Source organism: Centroberyx affinis, unplaced genomic scaffold (assembly GCF_046629955.1).
Source record: "Centroberyx affinis isolate AG114_WGS23_722 - 3 ecotype Tasmania unplaced genomic scaffold, CSIRO-AGI_Caff_v1 ptg001198l_1, whole genome shotgun sequence".
Classification (NCBI taxonomy): domain Eukaryota; kingdom Metazoa; phylum Chordata; class Actinopteri; order Beryciformes; family Berycidae; genus Centroberyx; species Centroberyx affinis.
The window spans coordinates 135,616-151,005 of record NW_027279720.1 but is presented as its reverse complement, the minus strand read 5'-3'; the positions used below and the strand labels follow the sequence as shown (position 1 = coordinate 151,005).

Sequence of the window (15,390 nt, the reverse complement as noted above, 5' to 3'; positions counted from 1 at the left end):
CTGATGGCTATTATGTCATTGCTGTCAGGCGACATGTACATGCTGTCGCTTTAATTTCTGCTGGGGAGGTGGAGGGGGGGGCAGGTCTTTTTCTCTCCACTCGGACACGGAGCGTTTGCGCCACCACAGCAATAGATTGAATGAACTGTTTCAGCAGACTGCTGGCCATAGGGGCTGCCATGCTGGACTATTCAAGATGCGAGAGATGAGCTGCCAGAATGCATCATTTTTAGCTCGGAGAGGCTGCTTTTGAGCTTCGACACACATTTCTCCAGCAGCTTTTCAGGAGCGGGGCCTATTGAAGCCAACCTCCGCTCCGCCTTGATGGTCTCCAGACAGCAGCACACTGGCAGCTCGCTGCACGGATGATAAAGAACTTGGGAAAGGAAACGGTCAAGATGGCAGCGGAATATACGGAATGATTAAGCTGATGTGGTGACACTAATGTAATATTTTATAATTTTTTTGGCATGCATGTCGCAGGATCGCCATTCAGGACGAGCGCTTGTAAAGGAACGCCGTTTGGATTCCTTCAAGACTCGCTGCTGACTCTTCCTAACTACACATTTCGCGAAATTGCAATGCATTTCCACAGGGGTGTGGGCTGTGCGCTGGAAATGGCAATATTTTGTTAATGCTGGTCATCCCGACCCGTTTGCCTGGGACGGATACGCGTCTGCGAGAGGACAGACACGTGCTGGCCTGGGCTACAAGGTGGACATTTGCATATCGTGCATAGTAAATTGTTAACGAAGCCAACCGACAACATTGATGGAATGCGACCTGAGTGATTTTATAACCCTTTGTGCAACGACCGAGATATTGCGATTAACATGGCCGAGGCATCGCACAATGAACCTCCCTTAAATGTTGAAATAGATCCAGATTTCGAGCCCCAGAAAAGGCCACGGTCCTGCACTTGGCCCCTGCCTCGTCCGGAGTCTGGTGCGGGCAAGCCCGGAACAAATGACACTGACGTAATCCCAGAAGAAGAGGATGATGAGAATGACACGGAGAGCGGCGTCGCTCAGAAAGCCAGTGTTAAACCCCGGGAGCTGAGCGGCACCTCGCAGCCCGTGGAGGTGCAGGGTGGCCCCTCCAAGGAGGAAGGCACCGACGGCTCCCCATCATCCACACAAACCCCCGCCGCGGCTCTCAGCGGCTCCGCGTCCCAGCAGCTGAGGAAGTCCTCTGCCCGCAGGAATGCCTGGGGCAACTACTCCTATGCAGACCTCATTACCCAGGCCATTGAGAGCTCCCCCGAGAAAAGACTTACATTGTCCCAAATCTATGACTGGATGGTGAGGTCTGTGCCATATTTCAAGGACAAAGGCGACAGCAATAGCTCTGCTGGCTGGAAGGTGAGTGGTGACATGGTTTCTGTCATCATAACAAAGAAAGACCATACTGTGGTGTGAAGACACACAAAGCATCAGTGTTGCACCTTGCTCCTCATTGAAGGAGCAAGGTGCAACACCAGGTTGTTGTTGTTTACAGTGGCATATGACTGATAACGATACCACCTCCATTTTCAGGGGTTTCTTGGTGTTACAAGGTTCCTTTTGACTCATATTTGGGTGTCACTCATATGTGATCTGAAGTACTAGTGTCGTCTGCATTACAGATAATAAGCAGACAAATGTGAGGCTGTCTGATAGGCACAGGGCGAGTCTGTGCTTTACTGACAAATGACATCTAACCCAGGCCAGGCCAGTGTCAAAACACAAGGGTACAAACCTAGTAGTCTGTACATTATATCGCAAATATAATGTATCTTAGTTCTGCACCTAAAAATCTAAGCACATACAAATCCAGTTCTGGACCTCAGTTAAAGGCAAGGTAGTTACTATAAAGCATGACAATTAGACTCAAAACATGTAGGCAATGCAAAGTGAATGTGACTTTCATCTGAGCTGTACACACTAGTGTAGTATTGGGGCTTCTTACAAGCTGCAGTAGGGTCCTGCTTCTGTTTGATTTTAAGGATTAGTTTGGCCTGGAAAACCAATTCATCTGTCATGGAATCAAGTCTGATGAAAGCTCTGAGCTTTGCAGGATTTAAATGGGGGGAAAAACTCTGGAAATAGGTTTGTAATCCTGCACAACTGTAGATGTGAGATGCAGGCCTATTCTGGGGTTTCTTCAGTGAACTGAATAATCTGCACAATATTGTCTGTTTAGTTAGGTAATATATTGGCTTGCTGGCTGTCAGTGTCTCAGTCCATTCAGGTTTGCATGCTCCCGTGCCACCAGAAACGTTCAGTGGCTGCAAACAAATATTATCTCATACAGGAAAGGGTTAATGTTAGGGTTTCAGAAGTGCTGGCATCAGCATTTCCTAGGAGATGCTTTGTAGCTGTGTGTGACATTCAGCAATTAGCTTAAGGTTGGTCATCTACACAAGGGTTGGGAGGGACAGTATGCATAAAGTCCTAATCATATCCAGTTTGGGACTGAAGTATAGTAAATACAGACCCTCCCCCTCCACCCCCCTCTCTCCCATTGGGATACAATGATAACACAATCTACCGTTTTCCAGAGTCCATGATGAGATTTGTGTGCAGTTTTATAGGTCAAATTTTCCATATTGTAATTGGATTGTCTTTAATTCAAGCTGAATATTCACTCCCTATGGATGTGTTTAGCACTGTATAATGTGCTGCTCTCCACACAAGCTCTCATATTAGAATACTAGTGCTAACGTCATAGGCCAGCCAGTGGCACTGGCTGCTGGGTGCCACACCATCTTTCATGTGGCCAGGGCACAAGAATCAATCAGCTGACTATAAATTATGTAGGTCAATGTGTAGCAATGTGAGAGAAGCTCACTGTTTCACGTTGGATGTGGCTGTGGCTGAACTGGCATTGCTCCAGTCCCTGCTCAGAACGAGGCTTTGCTCAAAGGGTGCTGCAGCACTGCTGTGACTGTGTGGGGGAGGGGAAGGCAGGAGTTTGCTCTTTGTGATTTATCTTTCAAATGCTATACGGCTCATGCTGTATGTACCAGCGCAGTATACAGAAAACAGACATTTCCCAGTAGCTGAACAAATACAATATGTCTAGCCCTTTCTTTTCAGTGGGCCTAGTAGTTCTAGCTGCCATACATGGCATTCTGTCCTTTTACCACTCAGAAAATGACAGGAATGTTGTGTAGGTCATCAGGTTGTTATACATGCAGTCCTGGTTTACTGTAGTATATCTTACCAAACTGTGGTGCAGCTGTTGCAGCCTTGATGGTGCTACTATTCGCTATGATGAAATGGTAAACATTATGTTGCAATATTTGTCTCGCTTTACTAATGTGTGTCAGTTTTGAAAGACAAAGGCTGCAGGAGACGTGTCAGCACATTAGGCTGTATAGTGTAACATTTAATTGATACAGGCTAACACAGTTCAAGCCTAGTTGACAAATCTGATATCAGATATCATTGTTGTTGACAGTGCAATACACTTCTTGGGGGGGGGGAAATGTCTGAAATAGATATGCTCTATTCAATTTGATTACTTGGAACTTGTCTCTACTGAAAACAAGCTATTCTCACTCTCCCCATCCATATATCCTGACAACAGAAAGACTTTGATGTTCCTAGAAGCAAAGAAAAGACAAAATGCAATTCAGGGGATTTGAATGTCTTGTTCTTATTCCTTGGTTGACCATAAGGAGCCAAAAGCACCCAGGGTCTTTTATTGTTAGATGCACCTGAGCAAACATTTAAACAGCTGAAAGCTTAAATGAAATTGGACTGCACAGTTAATCATAAAACATTTGAAGCTGCAGAAGGGCCAAGGGCTCAATCCATTTTACACAAGGCGGCATAGTTTGATAAGTGCAAAATGTGTTAAACCTTTAAAACACTGGATGATGTGTTTCTTTGTACACAAACGCAGTGCAACCTCAAATACCAATTCTAAAATGCCAAATCCAAAATACAGTGAGATTGGTTAAGTGGTGGTGAAAGCACACACATTCTGAAGGACCAAGGTTTTCACTGTATAGAATAGGGAAATCACTGCCCATAAGTTTGCTCAACATCCCTCATGTTTGCTTGCCTAATTTGAGAAAGTATTCTCTGTTTTCATCCAAATTCAAAAAGAGCAATCTCCTGAGCATAATCTTTCCTTTAGGCTTATATCAACCCAGCCTATTGGTTATGAAAACAATTGATGCAAATGTTCCCCTAAGTTGCAGACCGGTGACTGATACTGTAGTGGAAGGAATGGGCGTGGTTTTGTGAAAGCCACCAACACGCACACTTGTGAAAATGAGTTTAAAGATTGGGTTGAGAGTGAGAAATCTAGCCTAGCTGAATGAGCATTGGTTTATTCTGAATGGTTGACAAATCCCATCAACCTTGCCAGCTAACTTAGGTGAAGCAAAAAAAAAAGAAAAGAGCTATGAGGCACCTGAGCATTAGGTCTAAGAGTCGGTCACATGCGTGTCGTAAGTGATGAAAGTGCTCGCTAGTTGACCTAATCCTGTAATTGGCTTTGAGCAAGGGCTTTGCTAGAAGTTTGATGTCAGCAGGCCATTGCCATTGACTCATAGCATACATGAGAAGACTGTGGCCAATGCTTGATCTCCCACTCATCACAAAGAGAGCGCCTCCCTTCAAAGCTGCTTTGTAGGTTCCATGGTGTTTTTGTTTAGACTGTTTACTAGGGCTGCAACTAACGATTATTTTCATTGTCGATTAATCGATTAGTTGTTTGGTCTATAAAATGTCAGAAAATGGTGAAAAATGTCGATCAGTGTTTCCCAAAGCCCAAGATGACGTCCTCAAATGTCTTGTTTTGTCCACAACCCAAAGATATTCAGTTTACTGTCATAGAGGCATAAAGAAACCAGAAAATATTTGCATTTAAGAAGCTGGAATCAGAAAATTTTGACTTATTTTTCTTAAAAAATTACTCAAACCGATTAATCGATTATCAAAATAGTTGCCGATTAATTTCATAGTTGACAACTAATCGATTAATCATTGCAGCTCTACTGTTTACATCCCTTTCTAATTGGAATTTGTATGTATTTGGTTGTTTAGTGTTTGACTAGTATAGTCTTCTGAGAGATGGACTATGGATTTAAATAGGACCTTGGTTCACTAAAGTTAATTCAAGCTTATGAGGATTATACTGGACCTCTCCCAGAACTGTCCTATGGCCTTTCCACTGCAGAGATCACTGCAGTTTCTCCTCTGTTACTGCAGTGTCATTTAGTGTGGGCTGAGCATACTGGCTCCAGCTGTTTAATTTTGTACATGGTTGGGAATAACTCCAGGGAAATCCTGTAGACCTTTCATAGCAGCCAGAAATAGGTCATGGTGTGAGGTGCAAGGAAGTCTCTCTTAGAAGACATTTTGATCATCTGCAGTGTTAGTATTGTTCACAATGCTTGGTGCTGATAGTTTGTTTACTACCAAAAAACAATGGCTGTTTCATGGTGGAATGAAATAGGCATACAACACTGAATGTTGCCTGTTTAGTCTTCAGTTTTACTCATAGTGGAACAATGTTAATCAAAAACGCATTTGTTACCTTTTTACAAAATACGTAGACCTACAAGCAAACTATACAGGCCTTTCCAATCTTACATGAATAATAGCTGCACAGTAAGGCCACTAATCTATGTAAAGGTTTTAATTGTCTTGTAGGTGTGTACAGTTCATATTTTCTAAAGTGCTTTAAGAAATAATGCTATCATACATGAAAGCATTTTTTATAAAACCTGAATATGTGCATTTCTAAGTCTGTCTTTATTCACTTTCATTGCAGAACTCCATCCGACACAATCTGTCCCTCCATAGTCGTTTTGTCAAGGTCCAGAATGAAGGAACAGGGAAAAGCTCCTGGTGGATGGTCAATCCAGAGGGTGGGAAAGGAGGCAAAGCTCCACGGCGACGGGCTGTATCCATGGACAACAGCAAGTACATCAAGGGTGCTAGAGGCCGTGCCACCAAGAAGAAAGCCTCGCTGCAGGCGGCCCAGGACGGCAGCTCAGAGAGCTCTTCAAGCCTCTCCAAATGGACGGGAAGCCCCACCTCCCGCAGTAGTGACGAGTTGGACGCCTGGACAGACTTCCGCTCCCGGACCAATTCCAACGCCAGCACACTGAGCGGCCGTCTCTCCCCCATCCTGGCCAACCTGGAGCTGGACGAGGTGCCTGACGATGACTCGCCCCTCTCCCCGATGCTCTACTCCAGCCCCAGCAGCATGTCGCCCTCCACGGGGCCCACGGGCCTCTCTGACCTGGCAGGTACCATGAACCTCAACGACGGGCTCTCTGACAACCTGATGGACGATCTTTTGGACAATATCAGCCTGACGGCATCCCAGCAGCCTCCTCCTGGAGAGGAAGAGAGTGGAGCCAATGGGCAGGGGAGCTCAGTGTTTACGTTCAGCTGCTCAGGAAGCAGTCTGGGTAGCCCCTCTGGCAGCTATGGGCCTAACTCTCTTTTTAGCCCTCCGTCCATCACAAGCCTGCGGCAATCACCCATGCAGACCATCCAGGAGAACAAGCAGACCACCTTCTCCTGCATCCCTCACTTCAGTGATCACCAGACCTTGCAGGATCTGCTCAGCCTGGAGTCCCACAGCCACAGCAATGTCATGCTCACCCAGTCCGACCCTCTGATGTCGCAGGCCAGCACGGCCATCGCTCTGCAGAACTCCCGCCGCAATGCCATGCTGCTCCGCAAAGACCCTATGTTGGTGAACCAGGCTGGTGCAGGTCAGGCCCAAAGTTCATCAGTGCCTGGTTGGCAAGCTGGCTTGTCAACCTCTGTCAATGGAGGTCTGGGGTTGAGCAGCGATGCTGGCCACACTGATGCTAAGCAGCAGCACCTGAAGTCTCCCAGCAAGAACGCCTCTATGCAGCTCGGCCCGGGTCTGTCCGCTCAGGACCGCTTTCCTGCCGACCTGGACCTAGACGTGTTCAATGGCAGTCTTGAGTGTGACATGGACTCTATCATCCGCAATGAACTGATGGATGCAGATTGCCTGGACTTGAGCTTTGATTCTCACCTCACCTCTGCCCAGAATGCTAACAGGAATTCAGGAAGCTTCTCCAGCTCTAAACAGACCTCACCCCAGAGTTGGGTCCCAAGCTGAGAAGTTCTGTCAGCGCTCAGCGTGGTTTAAAAAAAAAAAGTGGGGAAAATGTATATTGGGGATCATTGTCCTGCATTGTGCAACTAGAGGGAAGAAAGAACATGTGAAAGTGTATTCATGTAGTGTGTTTTTTCCATTATTTTTAATGTCAGGCATTATGTTTGGTACTGTATTTTAAGTGTCTAAGACACACAAATGGTGTCTTTGCAGTGGAGAAAAGATTTCTTTAAAAATATCAATGTCTGGGCAGCGTGAACAATGGTATTATTGACTGGAATGGAATTGAAGGAGATTTTGTTAAAACAATATGAAAAACGTCAACTCTTGCTAGTCTCAGGGAATCACTCATATCACAAGGTGATACATGGAACTGATGATGAATTATGTTTTCACCCTGCTTTTTCTCCATTTTCACGCCCTTTCTTACCTAAACCAACACGTTTTTGCCAAACCAGCTGTCAGCCCATTGTGGGTGACAGCCTGTTTACAGAACAAGCTGCAGAGAATGTTACATTATTATGTTCCAGTGGAGGATACTTGATAAGCTTTAAGTTTCTTTGAGAGACGTAGCCTAAGTGGACTAAATGATTAAAAACAAAAGTGTTATTGCAAAGCTCCCCCCCCCCCCCCCCCCCCCCATTGATGCACCGAGTCATGCACCAAATATCAATCTGTAGAGGTAAAATGTTATCAAGATGTGAAATGATCTACATTGTGTGGTTTTGTATGTAATGTTTTATTTTTATTTTGCGAATTTTACCCTGTGATTTTAGTGACATTACTGTGAATTCCGTTCCTTCTGAAGAGGTGCATCACTGAAGCTCTCGATAATACGGTGTTTCTGCTGCAGCTCCCTTTCCTTCACCTTGCCCCCCCTCTTCCACTTACTGCAATATTGGAAGTACTGCTCAGTATACAGAGTTTAGGGCAGAAATAAGGACAGTGTTTAACATGATTTAGCTATAGTTGACACCATTTACCATTTAGTAAACACTTTGGTACTGGAATAAAATCACCACACTTGAGATTCCAGAGCACTCAAATACAATATTTTAGTGTTCGGTAATTCGAAGGAGTACTTGGTGCTATAAATAAGAAGATAGCAGGGAGTGGCTGCAAATGGAGCGGCATTAGTAGCCTCCCTTTGTTATCAGCACTATAGCAGGTGCTGGGTAATAGTGTTTTCAACCCTATGAGAGGAGGTTGTGTAATATCTTGGCAGTTTGCCATTTTAGGTGAGAAAGAACAAACACAGTATTTTAAATATTGCCAAAATATTTCTGCATTTAAATAAGTGGAAATAAGGGGATACAGAGTGTATAAATATTAGGATCCAGTGCTAAGGGCAAACAAAATAACATCAGCACAGTTTTTGTAGGAACAGCAGGATTTTTTTTGTTTTGTTTACATTTTTGCCAGCTGGAAACAGCCAAAGGGCCTTTCAGTGAATTGGTGTGCTCATTAAATTGAACTTGACCATCCATGTTTCAGGGAACATATCTATTGAATTTTTTGTTTTGTTTTTTACACTGAGATAAAAGCATTTCCATTATGCATAGTGTGGTGAGACTAGATATTGTGGGTAAGCACTTCTGATTTGATGATCTATTCAACCAGACCTATATTTTGACCACCTAAAACAGGCATTGATTAACACAGGCAGACAATGGCAAGTGGTGCCTGAAACTGTTTAAATATTCCATTCAGCACTGTATACACCTTTAGGGTTGTGAAGAAAATCCAGATGTTATGCCCTGTTGAGTTAAACTGATGTTGGTGTGACAGAAATATTGATTTGATTGATCTCATTGGCTTAGTTTTTGATTTTGCAGTGATATTCTGCACCATTATGCTTCCAATTATAGGGGTTTTTGTAGCTTCATATGGTGGATTTCAGCCTAAAATGCAACATACTGAGTTGAATCATAATGTTTTCTTTCAAGGTCACTTTCTCTGATCGACAGTATTTTTGAGTAACACCCACTGCCAATGTCCATACATCGTTTCTTCCTATTGCTCCTACAAAAAAAAGACATCAAGTTGACATTGCCAGGTGTATTTCCAATTCTTATCTTGGTTGTATCAGAGATGGTGCATGTAAATAAAGCTTGAAGAAGCACTGAATTTCTCGTGTTTTTGATATACCTTTTTTTTTTTTTATCCCTAGTGGAATTACACAGCTGCAGACTTCACTCCGCAACCACAGTGGAGGTGATTTGCTATTGGATAATCACATCATGAGCTAAGAACCAATCATATGCTGTATCCAAGAAGACTGGACCTACTCTGACTCTGAAGTCAAGGTTTTTTGAACATGGCATGGAAGGTTGCTGAGATAAATGCTGCTCAACAATTGGTGCACCATGCATATTTATATATTCTAATAACAAATTACTGTCACAGTGCAGTACAGTACAGTCTAAAAAGCCCAAGAGCAACATATCATCCTAACAGAGGAGGAAACCATGAAACGTCAGAGCCCTCTACAGATCAAATGCAGTCACTGTCTTGCTGCTGCGCTCCTGTGTCAGGATGGAGGACAGGGAACGGGAGAGGAAGCCCGGTCGCATGGAGGCCCGTCTCCATGGAAACCCCACAACAAGTCAGCATGGCAGCACAGAGATTTGGCAGCAGTGTTTGGATTAAAAGAAGCCGTATTTTTTGAGTGTTTGAAATGTTGAAGACATAACTTAGAACGGCTGGATCTCAGTTTCCCAGTTCCTAAACATCGTATAGTCTTAAATTTGCAGTTCTGCCATGTCGAATGTGTACAGAGTTTCCTCCGCTGTTAGAGTGGAGCAGATGGAGGCAGAGTTGTCGGATCAACTCTCGGCACTCAGGGCAGAAATTGAAGTGAATGGATTTCCTCTGGGAGTAGCGCCTTCCAAATCTTACAGGTGTGGAAGCCTGGCTGAGTATATCATGTGTTTATATCAGTGGTTTCAAATCATTTTTAGTGTTTCTTTCAATCTGCCTGGAGTTCCAGATACAGTAGGTGGGCTTTACCACATTAATCTCAGGTAAAATGTAAATTACAAAACAGTAAACAAAACTAAATTGACTTTGAACTTCACTTCACTTAATCACTTAATTGATTTTCTAAACTAATTGTTATTTGTCCTATCTGCTAAATCTCATATCCCTTAGGCACTTGTATATGCCAAAACAATCCATAAAAAGTATTTGTAAATGCTATTTGGCCCAGGTCTCATGTATTTAATATGTTTATATTATATTGATCCCTGTCTTGTTTACTCATGCTGAGCTTTATTTCAGTTCTGTTCCACCTCCAAAGGACATTTCCTTCTTCCGTGTGGAGAGAGAGCAGACTCTTCGGAGGGGACTTCAGGTGAGAATGAAAATCTGTTCCTGCTGTTATTCTTATCAAGGTCGCTACGCTGATCTAAAAAGTCTGGCGGGTATGGAAAATTAATTTAATTTCTAGGTCATGAAAACTTTTGGAGTTGCATGAAAACTTTGGGTAATGTATTATGTAATGGTTGACCCACTGTCACTTCACATATCGCCATGGAGTTGATAGACAAATGGAGGAATCAGGTTTTCCACAAGCTTACAAACTTACACTACCTACACTGGGTTTCTCCTCTCCCTCTGGGTTTTAGGTGGCAAGAGCTTTGCCGGTTTTGTCCCAGTCCAGCATCATGCAGAAGGAGCTGGACAGCTGCCTCAGTATGGAGTACAGTCCTGACAGTCTGCCTCTTCTACTGCACCAGGTGATGACAGTAAAAACACTCGGTCAAGACACACAAATCCTAAACAGAGGACATATAGAACAGAATGGCACTGAATAGAGCAGAAAATTGGTAGTAGCAATTTTGGAAAAACACTAGGTAAAAAATCTGTTTTTAAAAGTGATTTAAACAGATTTACTTGTCGTATTTTGTTTTTTTCTCTAGTTCTACACGGACAGATCATATCACTTGGCTCAGGTCAAATATCTGCTCATGCTGAGATGGAGGAGATTCTGCCGTCACACCGGCGTCATTGAGCAGCTTTATCCTCATTACAAGGTGACAACTTCAACATGAAAAGAGGACCCATGTCTACCTTTGCCAGCACCTCAGCATTGGCTAAGGCTCATTAAGACAAGACTTTTCTTCTGGTGGCTCATCCACTTTTTATGTGTGACTTCACTGGATGTCAAGTCCTTTTGACATGGAGGGACATGTTACATTTTGAAGGAACAAAATGTAACAAGGGCAGCCCCAAAGTAATCTCATTGGATATTGATTATTTAGAAATAAAATGAGCATAAAAAACGCTTCTTAGATGGTGTTTGATTGAATTAGAATAGGTCCAATACAGAATATTTTACACTAGAACATGTTTTAAAATATATTTATTCTGCACAGTCAAGATACAAAGAAACCATACAGACATGGCATGAAATAGGGCACAAACAGGTATACAAAAAGAAAAAACATTAACATAACACACTAGGGGACATTACAAAACTTAAATGAAGACAGATTTCTAACAGATACACTTTATAGCTGGAAGAAAATTCAATAAATATAAAATACTGTGGTTTCCTTGCTCTCATAAATATGAAATTTATCTAGGATAAAAATAGGATTAATTATAAAATATTGGTTTTCATATCTACTGTAGCAGGAAGCTGAACAAAGCATTTTTGAACAAAAGAGAGAAATGTCCACAAATGTTGTCAATTATTAACCTGGAGACATCGTTCCATTGGCTTTGCTACATTTGTTAACATTTTTGTAAAAAATAAATTGTGGAAGGTCAAATTTACTCTATGGATCTCAATTTGTGAAACCCTGCTTTTATCCCTTTTCTATCTCTTTCCTCTCTTGCAAAGAACAAGTGTACTTGAGAAGGGCAGACAAACCACTCACCATTCACAAAAAATAAAGGAACCATGATATGAGATTTCAGAGAGAAATCAGCTCTTGTCTGTCTTCACCGGATCCGATCCGTCTTGTTTCCCCTCAGGATCAGGTGTCGTATCTGATGCAGGAGTATGAGGATGCGGTTCAGAGAGCGCGCCGACTGGCAGTGACGAGGGAGAAGATCCTGACCGGGCGAGGAAACGCCATCAACCTCGTCACTCAGGATGATGTGGTCATTTACCTCAGATGGCTCGTCTGCCACCTGCACTCCGTTAAAACCATTCATAACTTCCTGAGGGTAAGCACCCGGGGGTGATGGACAGTTTTAATGTGTTTCATGTGCATGTTGTGATTCTTATCAATTAGAATCAGAATCAGGAATCAGAATCAGGTTTATTTTCGCCAGGTACATTTTCATATACTAGGAATTTGACTTGGTGAGGTTGGTGCAGTGCAATATACAGACATTTAGACGGACAAACAAGCAGCAATCAAGCTTTACAAATTGAATTTAAATATCAAATGTCAGAGACAAAGAAGTAAAGAAAGAAGAGAAGAGATTCCTGAAAATATATACAGTATATACAATACAATAAGTGGGTCTTTTTACAAGGGCTCAGTAGTAAGTTGCATTTAGTGTTTGACAAAGTACCAAATATGAATATGAATAGGTAGTGTCACTATACAGGGAATACAAATATGATAGATATGACTATGTATTTACAGATGTACAATTTGTATGGAATTGTGCTCAGAGATTCAGTGAAATTAGTTTCTGTCATTCAATGCGTTTGCAATCTTGATTTTTGTATATGTCTAAGTGTGTTTAATCATTTTGATATACTGAAAAAAATCAAAACCTTGCGCTCAGCCCCTGACTTGCAGATCCTTTGCACAACTGGTGAAGACTATCGGTAGGTCGTACACAAATCAATACATGATGCTTATCTTTATTTTGTGCCAAAAAAATAAAGAAGTTATGCATCATTTATTGTTTTGTGTGCGACCTACCTATATTACTCATCATTTTTATATATTCAAATAAATAAAAATGTGCCGTTCAAGTAGACTTATTCATTTAACAGGTGCTGCACTACATACCGGCTTGTGAAAGGAACAATAAGGAATCACAGGCGAACTTCACAAAGGATCGCAGTGAGACTTTACAAAAGGCTCAACAAAATGATGGTGAGAGACAAACTAACACTATCCTTAACATCTAGATTTAGAGACATTGACAGTAGTTAGAAAGAAAATCCAGTAACAGACAACTGCTGTAACAAAACATAATGCACACAGTAAAAACGATGATGAAACAATAAAAATAATGGCATAATAATAGCAGTAAAAGTAGTAGAGGTACAATATAGCTATACGGGCATAAAGTTATGTTAAAAATAAATGTTTGAAATGAAAAAAGCAGGATAGATAGACGTAATAGTATGCAGTGCACCGATCTCTGAGTAGATATTTCATACAATAATTCATTACTGACTACATCCAACTACAGGAACTGCAGGACTGGCAGACGATGTTCCCATCCACACCGTTAAACTGGAGGAGTTTCGTCCTGAACTGCAGTCCTTGGTCTCCTATTTCCACCTGCACTATGACACTCTGAACATCAGGACCACTGCAGACGAGATGGAGTTATTCAGCATGGTAAAACTGTTTGATCCACTACACCACTGATATATAAACACATAAAGTCCCTGCAGTAGTCGCACCTGGGATACCACTGTACTTCTATCTGACATCAATCAGTGAAAGGATATACAATTGGTAATCAGCAATATTTGAATTTGAATATTTGCCAGAGCTCTTGAATGTTTGTATAGGTGTCAAGGGAGTTCAGAACGATCTTCAGAAAGCAGGAGCTGATGAAGACTTTCCTCCAGTACGATGGTACTGAGGTCAGAGAGAGCGAGTGGGGGAGGAAGAGCGACAGCATGGCTCTGAAGAAGCAGGCCAGCTGGATTCCCTTCATTCAGGTCTGGATGGAGAAATACAAAACCACAGTCAAAACGTATTTCCAAATACTTTTAATAGTTTATTTCAGCCTATCTAGGTGCCTGATGGGTTGGCTTAGTGAGTGACAGAAAGTTTAGACAATCACAGGGAAGTAGGGCGATTTAGTATAATTTTCTGTAATTTATAAGTTAATACTACCTTGATGCAGCAAATCCTAATCATCTGGTACTCCATGCAACCTAAACACTAAAAACCCATATACAACCCACATCCAACTTCTTAATCGACTCTGTTTTTACTATATTTTCCATTATTTCTCAGGTTTCAAGTTGTGAAGGCCTTCCAATTGTATGTGCTCGAGAGAGGTTTGTAGGCTATGTGTAATAAAAGTTTTGGAGGACAGAGGATATGTATACTGTTTTGATTCTGTCCTGTAGGTTAAGCCCAAGCGGGATCCATGGCAACAGAAGCTCATCACAAAACTGAAGGAAAAGAAATGTGTTGACGAGTTACTGAGGATGCACTGCAAGTTTCTTCAGGTAACCGTTCTTTCAGCTTTGAATCAACATCATGTCTCCATACACATTACTAATACTTTATATATTTCTTTGTGTGTGATTGAATAGTTGCAATTTCCCAGTGTTTAGTTATTTGCTTTTGCAACATATACTGAAGTATTTCATGGCAATAAAGCTATTTTGAATTGAATTGAATTGAATTGTGACATATTGTAATTGTTGTCTATATTATGATTTAGTGATGATACATTAATCGGATGTGGTTCAAATAGTATTTAAAATAATTGTTAGTTCTCTAATCTGCTTGAAGTACCAGATTTGTGGGGTTCAGATTAAACCCCACCAATACAGTAAGTACCAGAAATATTTATGCTATTTAAAAGTACATTTTTTACACTTTTCTGTGATTGATAACATATCTGACACTATCTGGACTGTCTTGATGCAATAACCTCCAACCATCTGCTGCCCCAAATATTTTAAAACAAATACTAAACTATTTCACCCAGACCTGCCACTGATACAGAATATGACTTCGATTTTTATCACATAGCTTTTGCCATATGTCTGGTTTTGAGTTCTCTCCATATTTTGATCTGTATCTGCTCTGCTCAGGTCCCTGATCTGCTGCAGGTGGGCGAGGCTCTAAGAGAGCATGCTGCTCATGTGTGCGACTCACAGGCCATAAGCTCCTCATCAGTCTCACACACCAGTAACACAAAACAACAGAAGACCTCCGAGATCTGGACCAGCATTTACAGCGCTGCCAGTCTCGCTCAGGCAAGTTTCGTGCTCAGAGAGGTGTGAAAACATTCTCGGCTTTTCTCAAGGTTGCCTGTGTTGGAGTTTATATTAAAAGTGACAATTTTCTTGTTAGGGTACACGCAATCACTCATCGAGATGTGGAGTCAGAGGCAGCCAGG

The 15,390-nt window shown here is 42.0% G+C and overlaps 2 protein-coding genes across 2 annotated transcripts; both read left to right on the top strand.

Annotated features, from left to right (window-relative positions):
* Positions 1-833: 833 nt before the first annotated feature.
* Positions 834-7,104, top strand: foxo3a (forkhead box O3A). Its single transcript, XM_071524516.1, has 2 exons — positions 834-1,361; positions 5,770-7,104. The coding sequence occupies exons 1-2, from the start codon at positions 834-836 to the stop codon at positions 7,102-7,104; spliced, it is 1,863 nt and encodes a 620-aa protein (XP_071380617.1).
* A 2,757-nt stretch (positions 7,105-9,861) lies between these two features.
* Positions 9,862-15,274, top strand: LOC139648399 (putative uncharacterized protein C6orf183). Its single transcript, XM_071524510.1, has 10 exons — positions 9,862-10,001; positions 10,381-10,453; positions 10,728-10,838; positions 11,022-11,135; positions 12,082-12,276; positions 13,064-13,133; positions 13,489-13,648; positions 13,825-13,969; positions 14,387-14,488; positions 15,083-15,274. The coding sequence occupies exons 1-10, from the start codon at positions 9,862-9,864 to the stop codon at positions 15,272-15,274; spliced, it is 1,302 nt and encodes a 433-aa protein (XP_071380611.1).
* The last annotated feature ends 116 nt before the right edge of the window (positions 15,275-15,390 follow it).